This window comes from Monopterus albus, unplaced genomic scaffold (assembly GCF_001952655.1).
Source record: "Monopterus albus unplaced genomic scaffold, M_albus_1.0 scaffold34.1, whole genome shotgun sequence".
NCBI lineage: Eukaryota > Metazoa > Chordata > Actinopteri > Synbranchiformes > Synbranchidae > Monopterus > Monopterus albus.
The window spans coordinates 4,217,720-4,235,045 of record NW_018127914.1 but is presented as its reverse complement, the minus strand read 5'-3'; the positions used below and the strand labels follow the sequence as shown (position 1 = coordinate 4,235,045).

Genomic DNA, 17,326 nt, shown 5'->3' with positions numbered 1-17,326 from the left:
ATCAGGTACCCCACTGGCATAATAAGCTGGCCAAAGGAGGAGATAAAGGCCACTGACATCAAGACAAGGAAACTCCTTACAATGCACGGCGGGTTTCACCCCAAGTCCAGCATCCTGAGACTGTACACTAAGCGGAAGGAAGGAGGCCGAGGATTAGTGAGCATCAGAGCCACTATCCAGGATGAAACAACAAAGATCCATGAATACATCAGGAAGATGGCCCCAAGTGATGACGTGCTTAGTTAACACCTCAGACAGCAGAAACCAGAGGAATAAGAGAAGGAAGAGCAGGAACCCTCATGGAAGGACAAACCTCTGCACGGTATGTACCACCGTCAAATAGAAGAAGTGGCTGATATCAAAAAATCCTACCAGTGGCTGAACAAAGCTGGACTGAAAGACAGCACAGAGGTACTGATCCTGGCAGCACAGGAACAGGCTCTAAGTACAAGATCAATAAAGGTCGGGGTCTACCATACTAGGCAGGGGTGAAATGAGATGCAAGATGCTAGCAGGCAGGGCATACATGGAACGCCATAACCAAGTGGCTGGCATAGTGTACAGAAACATCTCTGCAGAGTACAGACAGGAAGTCCCAAAGTCAAAATGGGATACACCTCCAAAGGTGGTTGAGAATGACCAAGCTAAGATCCTGTGGGACTTCCAGATACAAACTGACAACCTGGTAATGGCCAACCAGCCGGACATAGTAGTGGTGGACAAACAGAAGAAGAAGGCCGTGTGTTTTGTAACAATTGTTCTTCAATAAAACTATTACAACTTTAACTGTCTGGTTCTACTTTTGTAACATTTAAGATATCAGGAACTGGTTCAGGTCTTAGTTCCTCACTGTACTCCATCTTAGCCCAAAGCCAGCATCATTAAAAAAAAAAAGAGGGTACTCTGGGTGGGAGATAGTGCAATTATTTTACAGACGAAAAACACTTAACATTCTTATTAAAAGAGACTGTGGAATGAAGCCCCAGTTGCTGTGCAAACATCACAATGTCCTCATGAGGGTTGACAGGAATAAGTCTTCCCAGTGGGGTCCAGATCTTGAATCCAAGGCAGGTTGTGGGGAAGAACAAAATAGACATGAAAAAAAAAAGGGTGAAGGACACTTCAGTGAAGCATGCAAATATTAAATTCTACACGGTTGACTGTAGTAAAGTTGTCAGCTTGAAATGACTGAAAAGCAGAGTTACAATAAAGCCTCACTTAACTACTGCTATAAAATTCAACACTGATATACACCGATCAGGCATAACATTATGACCACTGTATGCACTTCAATGCAACACTTCTACCTTACCATTTGTGTTTATGAAGCTCAAAATGTTTCAGTTTTTGGTCAGATTGTCTTAAATGTATCAATTCAATGATATGTTCATTATTGAGGTCATAGTTAAAGGTGGTGTTGTACTGGACTACGTTATATTCAGAGGGTCAAAATATTAGGAACACCTACATACAGAAGGCAACACATGAAACTTTTAATGTGATTTTCTACACCTTTCTAATGCAACCCACCTGAGTAGCATAACAGCACACACTGTTGTCCATCTTGAATCTCCACTACAGTCAAACTTACAGAACCGCGACCAGAGACTAACTTGAAGAACCTACTGTCGCTACTACCTGTCACTGTCCAATCAGATTCAGGTGTGATTCACACAAACCTCAGTACTCCTAAATTGAAGTTGTATGTGCAATTAGCTACTTTCTGTCTGAACACAGATGTTCACAAACACACTTGTTTTCAGTGTCTTTGTGTAACATAATTTTCTTTACAGATTTTAGTCATACGTTCAAAAACTTTTTTATGTACAAATCTTTCCTATACATGCTCACAAAAATTGTGGCCATGTACATGCAGTACATTGCTATTTGTACCATTAAATTGCCATTCAGTAATGGGTCACACTTGTTAAAATTGGTGCAATGCTGTGTGCCACCACTAAAGGGCAGCCTTACAGTGTGCTGAGGAGAAGAAACAGGAAAAAGAAAAGTTACAAGACATGTTTTAGGCTTTTTAGGCAAAATTGTGGTTTATTCCTACCATTTATGTTTTAAATAAAATTTGAAGCCACTAATATTTTGTATGAATAAAGAGGGATTTCAAATAAATACTGTATGGAGATAAACATAAGAATTTACAGTTTTCAGCTGCTTTGGCAAGTCTAGCAATGCAGCTTATCACACATTGTCAAATGTAGTTTATATCTAAGGAATCAGAAGCGAGTGATGTATCCATCCTGTTATTTTTAGTCAACATAGGATAGTACTGAATGTTAGGAGCAGTTTACCTTTCCTGACAAATGCACAAAAAATACAATTTAAAAGTTGTTTATTCTGCAAGTCGTCTTACAACAAACCATACACCTGCCTCAATCTTATCCACTACTGTCTGGATTCTCATGGCAGTTTTGCATTTATTTTTCCTGCTCCACCACAGGTTGATTCTCCAACTAATGATGAACACAGCATAAGACTGAATTGCAGAAAAATGGGCAGTAATTCAAAAGATTTGTAAATTTTCAACTTCTACACAGTGGCTTTAAGCTTCTGTCTTCCTGCTTGAAACCTTCTGAAAGATGGGATCAGATGCTGACTGTAGCACATCATCATGTGTGTCACCTCCTTCCCAATGCCCTTGGGAAAACTTGTTACTCTAACTCAGAATAAGTTAACAAGAGTAAAAAATGTATCTTTCCAGCCACTGCTGTATGATCAGTTCAACCAAAGATTTGTTTCTCTCTCTGTTTTATTTAGGTAGTTTTCAGAGAAATAAAGGTGTCCAGTTATTCTCATGAAGAAAATCTAAAGCTAAGTCTGGCAAGCCTTCAGATTTATAACAACTGCTTTAGAGAATAAATAAGAGCATGTTCTGTGTGTACATTTACTGCCGAAGAAGTCTTACTGTCATCATCTTCCCTCCAGCTCCCCTGCATGTTGTACCCCTGTTTCAGGGTCAGTGGCTCTGAGGCGCTCAGATGCTGCAGCTCAGGACACTTCATCCATTCATGATACCTAAAGAGTGTAAACAGGTGGGTAAGACACAGGCACTGCAGGTTTCTACAGCTTTAACTTAATCATGTATCCAGATGCTAAAGGACTGGAGCTGGTTTCTGCTGTGCCAGTTAAAGAGACTTCAGACTGTCAAAGGATCAAAAACTTGTACTGACACCTGTCCTAAGATATTTCTTCACCTTGTGCCAGCATGGACAAAAAGCTTTCAAATGGGCCATGACCAATGACACTCTATGATACGATTTAAAGCTCCAGAAAAGCTACTAAATGGAACTTGTGATGAGATTGTTTTCTCAACATTATGATTAGTTGCAGACTTATTTAGAAGTCACAATAAAACCCATCCGCCATGTTTAAACGTTGACAGCAAGGAAATGACATTCAAACACTCATCACTAAAGATATCAGCAAAGGAAAATAAAAGACAAAAGTGACAGGCTTCGCGTGTATAACAAGACTGATCAGGTGTTAATGTTTACGTTACCTGGGCACGTGGTTTTTATTGTAAGGAAGCAACACCACTTTGTGTCCCTCCAAGAAACGGTAGGAAATTTTTTAAAGTCTGAATTGTGAGAACGTTTTGTCATAACGTTAATACATTCGTTCATTCTATTTATTTTCCCCATTTAATGTTGCTCGCCTGGCGCACACGGCATATTTGTTTTTTTTCCGGGGTTGCTTCCGCGTGCTGAGATCCACTGCACATGCGCACTGGGGAACTGTGAACAGAGGCCGAACGTTCACTTTCTCCGGCTCCAGTGTTGAAATATCTGCCGTGCACACACTGACAAAGTAAAAATCACATGCAATTACAATCACACCTTTCATCTAGACACGCTTTTATTAGCAGATGGAAATCGCCTCAAGGCGTTTTACAAATGATGAACACATATATTTAAATCAGGATCTTGTAATAGGCTAGAATATACTGGTTGCTATTCAAGAAGACATTCATTCCATAGCCACATGAGACTGAGATTGCACAGGGATCTAAATCACATTAACAAAACGATTTATCGTGCCCTGACTGGGAACTGAATCCTGACCTGCCATATCAAAGTCAGTGGTGTTAATCACCGAGCCACTTGCTGCAGAGACACACATTTACTTTTACTGGTTTCTGCTATTGTTTAACGCAGCTCAGCAAAAAAAGGGGGTCTTTTCTGGCCTAAAAATATTACACACTAGGAGGTAAAAACATGGCATGGAAAATTACACTAATGGAAAGTTGCTTTAAAATGCGTGTGTGAAGATCCTTGTTTTTGACATTGAAAGCTTCATATTGTATATGAATCTTGACATAATCTTAAAAAGGTTATGGGCATGATCTCAACCACTTTGGAGATCATGTGGTCTACAGGTAACCTAAAACTATTAGCGAATGAAAGTAAATATTGTAACCCTGAACCAGTGGCGCTGGGAGTCTGTCTGGGTGTTGATCCTCAGGGGCGTGTCACCACACCTGAGCTCAGCCTGCTGCTCAGATATGAAGCTGCAGGAAAAGCTGTCATCTGTCAACCAGCCTTGCAGTTTTTTTCCTAGTCCGTTGTCACTGTCATCAGCTTTTAATAAGCGGTTCATCCGTGTAAAAGTTAACGTGAGTCGTGTAGAATCCCACCAGACCTTTTCTGCTTTCGGCGTCTTCGCCCAGTAGAGATGGCGAAGAAGAGTTCATCCAGAAAGTATTTAAAAAGTTTGTTCTCCAAGGGCGAAGGCAGACACGACGAATCGGTGGAGAAGAATGTGTATAAAGACGAGGGAGAGAAGAAGAAAATCAAGTTCCTAAGGTTCAAGGCAAAATCGAAGAACGGCTCTGCCACCGAGACAACGCAGGTTCTCAGGTATGTGCGCAAAGTCGAGGTGTTCCCTGTGCATGTGCCATATGGCTTCTCATGCAGAAGGGGTAACGTGAAGCCATGAAGTACTGTTAAATATTATGGGCTGTATTGCTCCCTTTATAGTACAGGATTTGTTAAAAGGCCAACGTTTCAGATAGTAAAAATCACGCTCTACATAAATGCAATGTACAAAAAAAATGTATGTATAGTACTGTATTTTGTGTGAAGTGTTGATTTAGAGAGTTTAGGGGAACATTTGTCTAGACAGGACTGTGAAATCCATGAAATTTGCTCCATTCTTTCAGTCATTGTGTAATTGTGCAAAAGAGCCATGAATGGGGACATAACATTTTTATTTATTTCTCTGAAAGATTGCAAAATCCCTGAGTGGCATAGCTTACAAACACTTTCAGAAATGTGTTATGTTTTGCTTGGACATCTTTTAGCCATAGCATTAGTGAGCTGTAACGTTAATAGATCTATGATTGAAATTCTGCTGCACTAACTGTTACTCCATTTATGATCATGGAAACTGTGGTCAAAGCAGTTAGAGCTCAGACATTTAGTTTATGGATCAGGAAAGGGATTTTCATAACCTGTTAATTCTCTGGTGCTGGTTCTTTATTTGGATTTTATAGTCTTTTAAGATATTAGCTGACTATATTTGGATTTTGGATTGTTGGGCAAAATGAGCAGGGCAAAATGAGCAGTTTGCATGATTTCACTTTAGTTTTGGGAAAGTGTGTTGGATGTTTGTCACTAGAGTAACAAAACAATCCAGCAAGACAAAGAGTCTACTACAAAGACATTTTTTATGATATTACATACTTGGGACTGATATTGTTCTGTTAACAGTGGAAAAAAGATCCAAGATACATGCAACTACTGACCATAGTATTTGGTTTTACAATTGAGCAAAACTGTGAACTTATTCTAAACAGGTAGAACAACCATGCGGTCATCTGCTAAACTGGGATATGCTCATTTGTAAATGTCAAATTCTGCTCAACAAATGATCTGCTCAAACTACTAAGATGGCCTGACACTGTGAGTACCGCCTTTACACAAAAGAGCTGCATGCAGGGGTTACACAAAGGTAACGTTTAGTAGCACAATGAATCAATTAGCAGCAGTAATTAGCATTAGCAGCTGTGTAAAAAAAACAAGAAGTGTACAAAACGTAGAATACAGTAGGTCACTCTGCTCATTAACCTCATGTACAGATGCAATGACTTCTTGAAAGCTTCATTTAGCTATTGTATTATCTTTTCTAGTGATTTGCATTGTACAGTATCGGTCTAGCTTACTGACATTCTGGATGAAAGTCAGGGTTTCATCTGGCAAAGGATTTCAGGGCTTAATAAATAAATCTTCAAGGTATTTGGTTTGTTTTGACTTCAGTGTGTTTCATACAGTACAGTTCAAGGTCAGTTCACATTATGTTGGGCGTAATTTGAAACTTTATCTCCGCTGTATGAAATTACAGAAGGAATGCTGAAGTTCCCTTTTGAAACAACTCAATCACACCCAGAGTTTTACAATCTGATAAGGTTTGTCGGGCTTCCGAGTGCCGTCGTGGATGGGTAGACGTAGTGTACAGAAACCAGCCGCTCCACATGCCTGTAGCATTTACATGAAACCACTAATCAATTGCACAAATATACTGTACACACACACACACACACACACACGTACATCATTGTGCCCGAGGATACAGCTGGGCAACATCCTAGTCATAGCTGAAGCTCAAATGTCTCAACATACTGTAGCTGTGTTTAAATAGCTGACATTATTCAGAACAACTGGGTTTTAAATGAATCACTGTATTGTGGAACCTGTTACCTTTGTGTTTGTAAGTGTAAGCACATTAACACTGTGCTTACTGTACATAAACTGAGATTACTACACAGTTTGGAGTCAAAATACTTGATTATCACACTCACAGAAAGTTGGTAGGATGAACTGTTACTGTGTTGTGTCCTAACCCACATCGTCAGTGAATGAAGGTCAAGTTAAATAGAAACAGAATATCTCTTATGTTGTTTTGTCTAATGTTGATTTATATGGTTATTTGTTTATGTTAAAGGTTCTAGTGCTGAAGTGGAGGAATTAATTAGCTGGATTAATCCAATTTAGTGAGAACTCAGGAAAATCAGGGGTAGACTTCAAGTACAGTAGTCAGCTGTTGATACTGCTGTTCAGTGGGTAGAGCAGTTGTCTCCCAACCGGAGGGTCGGAACTTCGAATCACGGTGCCTGGGGTCCACATGTCGAAGTGTCCCTGGGCAAGATCTCACGAGTGGCCTTCAGCTGTTGCTAGAGGGATGTGTTTTCACATGTGTCAAACTTGTATTTACATTGCATGCTTCACAGCACAAAATGAAAACACCTCTATTCTACCTTTTGTTGTGTACATGTTAAACTGGAATAGCCAAATGACTCAGCTGATGGATCCTGAAATCAGTTAGTCACTGCTCATAAAGTGACCACTCTATGTTCTTAAGAATTAAGTGATTAAACTTTAATATATCCCATTACCCACTTGTGTCAAAAGTAACCGTGATGCTAAAAACCTTTTAATGAAACCTCAAGGCCCAGTAAATGACATTACATGGCTAAGTAGTCAAACTTTTCTTTCATAGACAATCACTATAAAATAAAGAAGCATGACCTACGTAGTTGTCTGTCACCTCCCTTAGGTCCGAGAAATGTCTCACATACTTCAACAAGCTAACGAACATGTCAGAGGAAAGCATAATTTATGTGGTACATACTGAGAGGTAAATAACACTGTAAATATTTATTTGGAAAGACACTGGGTTAACATTAAAGACTGGAAACAGGGGAGACATCTAGCCTGTCTGAAGGTTTCTGGTATTTGTATGGATAGGACAAAGGAGATATGATGTGTTAATTAGTGAGCTTTAGAAGTGAGGGTATGTGAGTTTTGTTGCCTTCATACAAGCCAATCTAACTGTTTTTCCACAGCTGTTTCCAGTCTTTATGCTAAGCTAACTGGTTACAGACTCCAGCTACATAAATATTTCGAAAAATATTGAACTCCTATTCCTGTGAATTAACGAAGAAGGTGCCTGTTTTAAACCATTTGCATACAGAAAATATGTGGTTTGGTGGTAGCAAGTGTCTGCTAGATACTATGCAAATGTTATGTTTCATGGAGATGGGCTACATTACACTATAGCTCTGTTTGTGTCTCTGTCCTGTTCTAATCCTTCTCACATTTTACTGCACAGCTATTGAAAGTACACAAGGAACTTTCATATCTCAGTTACGTTCTGCTGAGCTTCATGCAAGTCAAGACATTCATAAAAAGATCTGACTTGTTTGCTTATATCTGTTTTTTTTTGTTTGTTTGTTTTTTTTTACATAAATCGGTTAATTTTTCTTTTACCTTGCAGTGGTTACTTGGCTGTTGTCATCATGCATGAAAAAATAAATACACTGTGTAATCGTGAACGTGCCTGTGTGTCTGTTCAAAACTCTGGTGAAGCTCTTTCCTGCACATCACCAGATGAAATGGTGTGCTATGTACACATGAATATGCGTGGTTGTTGAAGTCTCATTGGATTATATTGCAGCATTGATACTAATGTTTACTTGTCACTTGGCTTCCTGTTTCCTCCTGTTGTGCAAAGAGAAAGCATCCTGCGTGAATTAAAAAAAGAGACCTTTGTACCATTTGTTTGATGTGATGACATCTTGTGATTATTGGAGCAGCCTCTGTTGACTGTCAAGCCCCTGCTTAACTGCACACTGACACCAACATCCCATGACATGAGCCGGGAACTTTTGTAAAGACTGAACAACGCCAAAAGCTTTACAATTAGACAAATTAAAATTTAAATAAGTCTTTATTCTAAGCAAAAGTCAAGGACAAGGAATACTTTTCTAAAAAACACAGGTTCTGCTTAGCCAGTTTTGCTTTTGGGGAATTTTCACTGGTACGTTTTTCTAACCTAAGCAGCATATTTTCCTGTACTGATGCAATGCTGAAACGGGATGAGATAGCTTTATAGTTTTCCTTCAAGCACTATCTCACTGCAGATCTATCTGTATCTCAGAGCAGTGACATTTTCCTCTACTCAAAAATTCAATTTTAACTGACATGTATTTTGAAGTAGATTCAGAGAGAAGATACTCTTCTAATTTCACTTTTCTACTTGTTTCCCCCTTAGTGCTGCCGAAGCCAATAGTGTCGTCATCGATGAAGAGGCCTTGGCTGACATCAGCACCTCGGACACCAAGAGGTTGTCTCTCTATAGCACTGCACCGAGGTCAAAGGTCAGGTCCACCTTTTTCAGCTTTTAAATATTTCAGACAGCACAGTTAAGCAGGAAAGAGTTGGCTGATGTGGTTGTGTGTTTGCGAGTCTGCATACAAAGTGAGTGCTTCAAGGTATTTCCCTGCAAGGCTTTTTGTGTGTGTGTGTGTGTGTGTTCAGAATAGCATCACCCACTTAGGAACCTGTTTTTAAATTACCTTTGGGTTTATAATAATATAAAAACAAAGTATGAAAATATTTTCCAGTCACATGTACACAGGCCCCACATTCTACTTATTCCTGTTATATTCCATACAGTATTATTCCCTATAGTGATAAATGTTGAGTACATGATTTATCAAGTTTTAAATTAAAATTTGTTTCACAGCACATTATTATATCTACTGATTTATATAGAATGATAGGATCACCTAGGATGATATAATCTTTGTAGGTTATTGTAAGAATAATAACACTATAGGCTATTTTGTTTGGTAAAAGTAACTTTGGCACATTGTTTTTCTTGCTCTTTCAGGTCTTCTCGTTCATACATGCACATGTACCATGTTTAAAAGTTGAATGCATACAAATGCATTATCATTCAAATCACTTTCTGTGATTGAGGCAAGTTAACTAATGTAGTGTAGAGCACAGTCTCATTTTATCACCCCTATTGATACATACACACACTTGGGACAGTGTATGTTTTGTGGCTCTGATTTGGTCTCAGATTGCTCAACAGCTTGTGCAATTGTGACCCTTACGCTCACAATATATCCTAATATGCGTTATGCAGATGAGCACAGTCTAATATATCCATTGGAATTATTTAACCACACTCATGCTCTTACTATCTCAATTGAGTTAAGAGGCACAGAAAGACACTGACTGCAGGTAGCCAACATACAGGACTCCTCTAAAGGGCACCTTTAAAAATAACATACAACACAGCGTTTGTAAACGGATTTTATTCACTTTCAGTGAAGTCACTTGTAACTCTCTTTAATATGTGCAATGCCACTGCTTAATTTTATCAGCATTATTTTGTCTGTGTTTACCGTGTATGCCTGCAGCAGATGTAAAACAGACAGCATATCAGGTAAAAACCACCACAGACTGTTTTCCCTCCAGCAGAGGGTGCCAGTGCTTTACTAAGCAGCAATCCTGAGGTGAAGATAAATTATGATTTGTGTGTACATGAGACCTGTGGGACAGATTACACAGAAAACCCTTTATAATCATACTTGGTTGTTTACATTTTTTAAATTGTACTTTCACTGAAATTCAGGAGGTGCATGTATGAATGAAGTATATGCAGTATGTGTGTGTACAGTGACCAGAAGATTTGATGTCTTGCTTTGCATGAGGCCAGAATATGCAGAATGGCCTTAAGGCTTTGACAGTGCCATTATAATTATTCATAGAAGCAGGGTGGTTTTGAGCATTACCAGTGAACCAGAACATAAGATAACCTATCAAAGGTTTGTAATGTGAAATGCAGCCTTTGGTTCATTTAATGTGGCTCAAGTCATAAAGAGTAGTTCACACTAAAAGGGTCTTCATCACAATACAAGTGTAGGACACAACACCCTTTCTTTAACCAACAGTGAAACTCGCTATCCCTTGTATGGCATGTAGCTGAACACTTTGGAAATGAACTCAACTACACCAGTGATACACAAGAGCATCCCATTAGCCTTTGTTTGGCTGCATGATGCACTGATGGCCAGTTAATGCAAATGAGAAATGCTGCTTGAGTGTAATAATAATTTGATCATTAAAATCAAGTTGAAGATCACTTTCCACTGATAATCTCATCAAATGTTCATGTGGTCACCAAACACTGTAGAGTGAATTATTTTCTCCATAAACCTTAGCCTAACATGAAGTAGCTAGAGCAAGTTGCGCTGAACACAGTAACTACAGCTGACATTTACACGATAATGATAAATGCTTAAATTGAAGAGTCGAAGATAGGTACTGCTTTACTTCACTATCTAAAGTTTGCCAACATTAACATTGGCCACCATTGGTTACCGGTCATACCAGACCAAATAAGGCTGTGGCAGCAAAGTTCTGAGTGTGATGAATTGAGCAAGGGTGTGTTTTTGCTGTCCTGTCCACCAACTCCAGACTCAAGTCAGGCTTCACTTAGGAAAGTATGAGAAACAAAGATAATAATCTAAGAATCCATCACAGAAGGAAGAATTCTTACAGGCACACCCAGTTTGAAATCTGGCAGATGTCAGTGACAGACAGCTTTGTGTTTCATTCTCCTTTGCCATTGCAGCCCAGCAAAGCATACACACAACCACAGAATACATGTATTTATGTATTTAACAGCAAGTGGTACTGTCTATTTTTTATTTTTACCAAGCCCACCAAACCACGGTATTTGTGTCAGCAGATACTACTGTAGTTTTAGTCGATCATGCTCCACTAGTCTTTCATGTTTTTTTTTAAGGGTGGAGCCAGTTTTAATGCTTGGAATGAAGTTAGGGTGTCCACTCCTTTCTTGTTTACAGTTGTAAGAACTCTGGAATTTTCACCATGCAGTGTCCTCATTCTTACCACAGACAGAAGTATTGTTTGACTAATTGGTGTTTGGTAACAGCTTGAAAATGAGTAGGTATGATTGGTATGTATTCTTGTGTATCAAAAAAAGCAGGATTTGTGACTTACGAAACCAGATGTTTTCTTAATGACAAGGGTAGAGGGATTTTAGATGCAGCAAGCCATACTGTTTAAAGCTGTACCATCCAATGCCTTTAAAATCAAATTATTGTCATTAATAAGTAACATGAAATTTGCATTTTATTTATTCTCTCCCTTCCCCTCTCACTCTCCATCCTGCCATCTTTTTCTCTTCCTATTAGAGCAAAGAATTCAGTTACTCGGAGTTGGACCTCCGCAAGACCAAAAAGTTTTCCACCTTTTCATTTGGTCTTAAGAAGAAGAAGAAGAAGGAGAAGGATGAAGAGAATATCTCTAAGAGCACTTTTGGCCTTGACAGCACAGATGTTGAAGTGCAAGACAAGGTAACAACATTGTGTTGTTTTCAAATCCATAGTTGGTGTTGCCATCCTATTAGCATACTGTCCTGAAAGGCACCCTAAATGCAGTGATCAAAACCTAGGTTGTTTAACAGCACTTGAAGCAGTTCTGAATGACTTTGCACAATTATGACAGACTCTTGTGTCCATATGGATCAAATAATATTCCTCCTACCTCAAATTTATATGAACAGCATGTGGTAGCCATGAAGTGGCCAATCTCTTTACTATTGTATAATAACATACCAATATAGGTGGCGTGTTTTTAAACACATATAACATGAACCTAAATTAAAAAGGTTTTAGTATGTTATCTGTAATGTCATTTTCAGTAATTTATCATTAAAAAATGTTTTTTGCATCATACAAAACAAGCAAGAAGATATGTAACTTCATGAGAATATTTTTTTTATTCAAAATGGCATAATACTTATTGAGGACTGTGGAAATAGCTTTCAGATAACAGTAGGTCTTGTTGAACAACCCTCTGGGTTTTTGAAAGGTCACCTGAAATTTTGGTATCTTTCAGAATAATCTAATGCGTGGCCCTGTGATTCCAGATTGACAGGACATGACATGCACAAACTGTTTCTAACTTATTTATGTTTAGAAATGGCTATTGTACTGTTAAGCACTACAGACGCATCATATATTTCATGGGTGAAACTGTTAATCTTCTTCTAGACTCCTCTGGACCTCAATCAGATGAAGTTCAGTATGTCTCAACCAGAGCTTGACACCAGTGATTCTTTTAACATCCCTTCTCCTCCACCTGTGGCCACAAACCAACCAGAATCAAGTGTCACTCTCCTCTGGCAGTTGCAGTCATTTTTCCCTGTAAGCACTCAACCAGAAACAAAGGGGCTTCTGACAAATGGCTCCGATCATTCAGATGTGCATGAAGAACCGCCAAAAGCGCCGATAGCTTCCATTCCTGAGCTCCAGCTGGATGATGATGAGTTGAACATTTCTGTTCATTATAACTCGTCCAAAACTGAAGTCGGCTCATCTGCCCCTGTGACTCAAACAGAAACCACCTCTGCTGTTGATACCCAGGCTGCACCTAGCCCTCCAGCTAGCCATCCTCAGATTGTGTCTGACAGCTCGGCTCTCAAAGCAGCAGTTGTTGACTCATTCTACTCAAGCAATGGTCTGCATGATAAAGATATCCTCCAGCAGTCCAACACAAAAATGAAACTCTCTCTTACTGAATCTAACAGTGTTTCATTATCACATCATCAGTCTGATGTGCCTAGCCCCAGAGCTGACAGTACAACTCCAAGTGGTAAACCCACCCTGATCAGTGTTCACCCCAAACTTGATGCCACTATTACAGAGGCAGCGCCTGCTCTTCACAGTGACAACTCTTCCAATACAGATTCTTCTACTATCCATCAAGAATTCTCAGTTTCTGGCAATAAGAGGTCTATTTCTGAAACTGACGAGAGTGTCTCCACAGCCTCAACTTTTACCTCTAAAAAGGGCGCTGCTCCTGTCAGCCCAGAAGTTTATGGAGTGTTGTACGAGTCACTGTTTCCCCAGAGTTTTACTTCTGAGGTAATGTCATCTTTGTCAAACCCTCCACCTCAAATCCAAACCAAGATAAGACAGCTTAATGCCAAGTCAGAACCTGTGGTTAAGACCCTTAGCAAATGTGACACAGAAACTGTTATATGCTCACATATGACAACTTCATGTGATTTTATGGATGATGCTGAATGCAGTTACACCAACATAAATGCCAGCTTCAGTGACAAAAAGGTAGTTTCTTCTAGTGACTGCTCCAGATTTACCTCTTACCAAAGTTCTGAGCCTCAAACAGACAGAGACATCCACCGCAGATATCTACCCTCCTCTCTCAGTTCAGCTTCTGAACCAGTTTATCAAGACATTCCTTACTCGGAGCTGACCTGCGCCCATTCAGGGGTGAAATCAGAGAGGTTTAACCTCATTCAAGAGACTATCGGATCAGTCCCTGTAGTTCAAAAGTCTGCCCCTCCTCTTTCTGACTATGTAGCATCCAAAGGGACAGATACTCCGGTTACTGCCGGCAAGCGGAAAGTGATCCTAGTCAAAGAGTTGGTCACAGACGAGGCGAGAGCTGATCCTGGTTGTCCTGTAGCAGACAAAATGAGTACAGTGAAGGGTCTTGAGATAAACATCAAAGCAACAGAGAGTTTTTCTCCTCGGTCTGGACAGATGGATGCGTATGACGGGTTTTTAAGCCCAACATATTTGAGCGTAGGATCAAATGATAGCAGTACCACCGAGATTTACTTCAGTGCTGAAGAGGACAACGCAGAGGAGCTTGAGGAAGAAGACATGAACACAATGGATAAAAAAGAAGGTATTTGCATGGTAGAGGTCCAGCAGCCAGAAAACAAAGGTAACTTCATAGGAGGGATAAATGGGAGAGATGAGCGAAATTTGAAGGTGCTAATTGTTAAAATACACAGTGAGGAAAGCAAAATGGACAATGAGGAAAGGACAGAAGATCTCAATAGCCAAACTGAAGCACAGCAGCATTTTGGAGGGCAGAAGGCAGAAGTTCAAGAGCACAAAACTGGAATGTCTGAGTTTCTTGTAAGCAGTGATGAAGAGAGTAGGGGTGAAGAGATGTACACGGTGGATGAAACAGAAGAAAAGTGCATGGTAGATGGGTTGAAAGAGGTCCAGCAGCCTGAGGAGCAGGGGGAAACTGTAGAAAGAGGAATAAGCAAGAGAAATGAAGGAGATTTGGGGATGCTAAGTGTTAAAATGCAGAATGGGGGAAGCAAAATGGGCACTGAAGAAAAGACAGAGGATCTCAATAACCGACCTCAAATGCAGCAACAGCTAGAAGGTCAGAGGACTGAGGTTCAAGAGCACAAAACTGGAACACCTGAGGTTCTTGTAAGCAGTGAAGAGGAAAGTAAGGATGAAAACACGTACATAATAGATGAAAGACCAGAAATTTGCATGGTGGAAGGATTGAAAGAGGAACTACAGCCTGAGGAACAGAGGAAGATTGTAGAAGGAGGGATAAGCAATAGAGATGAGGGAGATTTGGGGATGGTAAGTGTTAAAAAGCACAATGGGGGAAGCAAAATGGACAATGAAGAAAAAACAGAGGCTCTCAATAGCCGACCTCAAATGCAACAACTAGAAGGTCAGAGGACTGAGGTTCAAGAACACAAAACTGGAACATCTGAGTTTCTTGTAAGCAGTGATGCCAAGAGTCAGCAGAAAGAAGAAGGAGCCACAGCATTGCCACAGATGAAAAAAGAGGAGGAGGAAGGGAGAAAGGAGGAGTTACTTGCCACACCGGTTCAACAGGTGCACAAACCTTCCAGGAAGCCATGTGGGAAGGTGGAGAGGCCAGAGGGAAAGCAGACCGAGGACTTGGAAACAGAAGACCACCTTAATGGGGAGAAGCAACTCCCAAGTCAAGATCTACAATCTCTGGCTTACAAAGGCATTAAGAGTTCCGAGTTCATACATGCTTCTTCCAATAACACAAGAGAGGAAGATGTTAGAAATGAGGAAGAGCAAGTTTCAGCAACAGCTGATGAGAGTAGAGAAACAAGTGAAGAAAGCACAGAAACCACAACAAATGCAGTCACAGATTCTTGTGCCGGAGCTGAGGTTGTCATGGGCACGTTGACACCCAGTGCTGAGCTGCAATCAGATGCCACAGAGATTGAAGACAAAAGGGCAACACAGAGGAGCGAGTGGGTGGATACAGTTACTCAGAGCATAGACAGTAACAAGACAGCACGAGAACAGGTGACAGTGGAGCTGTCAGTTTCCGACGCAGACACACACCATCCTGATAGCGAAGTTGCTGAGGTGCTCCCACAGAAACACAAGCATCTGCCCGAAGCCCAGCCGGACGTGAATCAGGGGTAAGTGGCAAGTCTTGTAATGTTGGGGGGAAAAAAGTAGGCGTATTTGTTTGGAGTTGCAGGTGAACTGGATTTTAAGGTCAACATAAATGAAGTGTTTGAATAAACGGATACATTTAAAAATCCCCAACTCTGTATAACTGATGTAAGTTTATGGAGCTTCAGGGGAAACAAATGAGAGCTTTAACTCATATTTTGAGTGCTGTCTTTTAGGAAACTGTAGCGTCTGTAATTATTATGTAGGTGTGGACAAACATGTAGCCTAAGGAGAAAGTTAGACACACAAACCAGCGATGACAGCTTGTGAATGAAAAGCGATATGCTGTACATGCACTGCCAAGACAATAGGCTGTATATGGGTTGACTTAACTTTCCGTTCTTGCCTTATGGTCATGTGATAAAGTCATGTGTGATGGCCAAACATTTCATCTGAATAAGAAGGTCAGCAAGGAATGAGCTGCCTTGTTTACCAACAGACCTGTCGACACGCCAGTGAAGCTTTGAACACACCCTTTTTACCGCGTTGTGTATTAAGTGAAACCAGGATTACCGGATGTTTTAAGCTCTCGCATACCTTAATGTTGAACAGCCAACGTGGATTGACCAGTCCCAGGAGTTTTTATAGCCCACAGATCATATCATGATCCATACACAGTGTAGAGGTAGCAAGAAGAACGTTAGTAGGAAATAGATTCTGGTTTAACTCTGAGCCTTAAGGGTGTAGTATTGATTTGTAGGTTCACCTATCTCTCCAAAGTCTAAATATTTTAAATTATTTTAAAACTGTAAAAAGCAAACCCTTACATTTTAGAAGCTTAAACCAGCAAATGAATTAAACAATTAACTGATATTCAAAATTTTTGCAGAATACTTTTCTGTCACTCTGATTAATCAATTAAATGTATCAGCTGTAGTCACCATGTGCACTGCTTCCACGTTGCACCGTTGCTCTCCTGGATCAGCTGGTGTGTTTTGGTAACATGCTGAATATGGATGGCCGGCAAATAAGCTAATAACGCTGAGATATCGCTTTAGATGTTTTGAAAACTATGTACTATGTAAGTGAATTCAGGTTGACTACAGCTGCTGTTCTTTATGAAAAAACAAGGCACCTTTGAAGCCCAGTCACTCAGTGCTTGATTTAAAAATGTATATATAGATTGATTGATTTGGGGGGAATGTCATAGACTTTCTATTCAGTTGAGGATTCCACTATGAACACATTTAACATTCATTCCTG

At 40.0% G+C, this 17,326-nt stretch overlaps 1 protein-coding gene and 1 long non-coding RNA gene across 2 annotated transcripts in view; one reads left to right on the top strand and one right to left on the bottom strand.

Moving 5' to 3' along the window:
- LOC109958751 (uncharacterized) overlaps positions 1 to 3,711 on the bottom strand; it is a 12,656-nt gene extending 8,945 nt beyond the window's left edge. Inside the window, exons 1-2 of the long non-coding RNA XR_002274723.1 lie at positions 3,515 to 3,711; positions 2,921 to 3,030 (exon numbers count right to left, since the gene is read on the bottom strand). This is a non-coding gene — a long non-coding RNA (uncharacterized LOC109958751). The remainder of the gene's footprint in view (positions 1 to 2,920; positions 3,031 to 3,514) is intronic.
- Positions 3,712 to 4,435: 724 nt separating this feature from the next.
- Positions 4,436 to 17,326, top strand: part of crybg2 (crystallin beta-gamma domain containing 2) — a 33,810-nt gene continuing 20,919 nt past the window's right edge. Inside the window, exons 1-4 of the mRNA XM_020597518.1 lie at positions 4,436 to 4,871; positions 9,064 to 9,169; positions 12,026 to 12,187; positions 12,887 to 16,086. Of these exons, the coding sequence (XP_020453174.1) occupies positions 4,687 to 4,871; positions 9,064 to 9,169; positions 12,026 to 12,187; positions 12,887 to 16,086 (3,653 nt within the window). The 5' untranslated portion in view covers positions 4,436 to 4,686. The remainder of the gene's footprint in view (positions 4,872 to 9,063; positions 9,170 to 12,025; positions 12,188 to 12,886; positions 16,087 to 17,326) is intronic.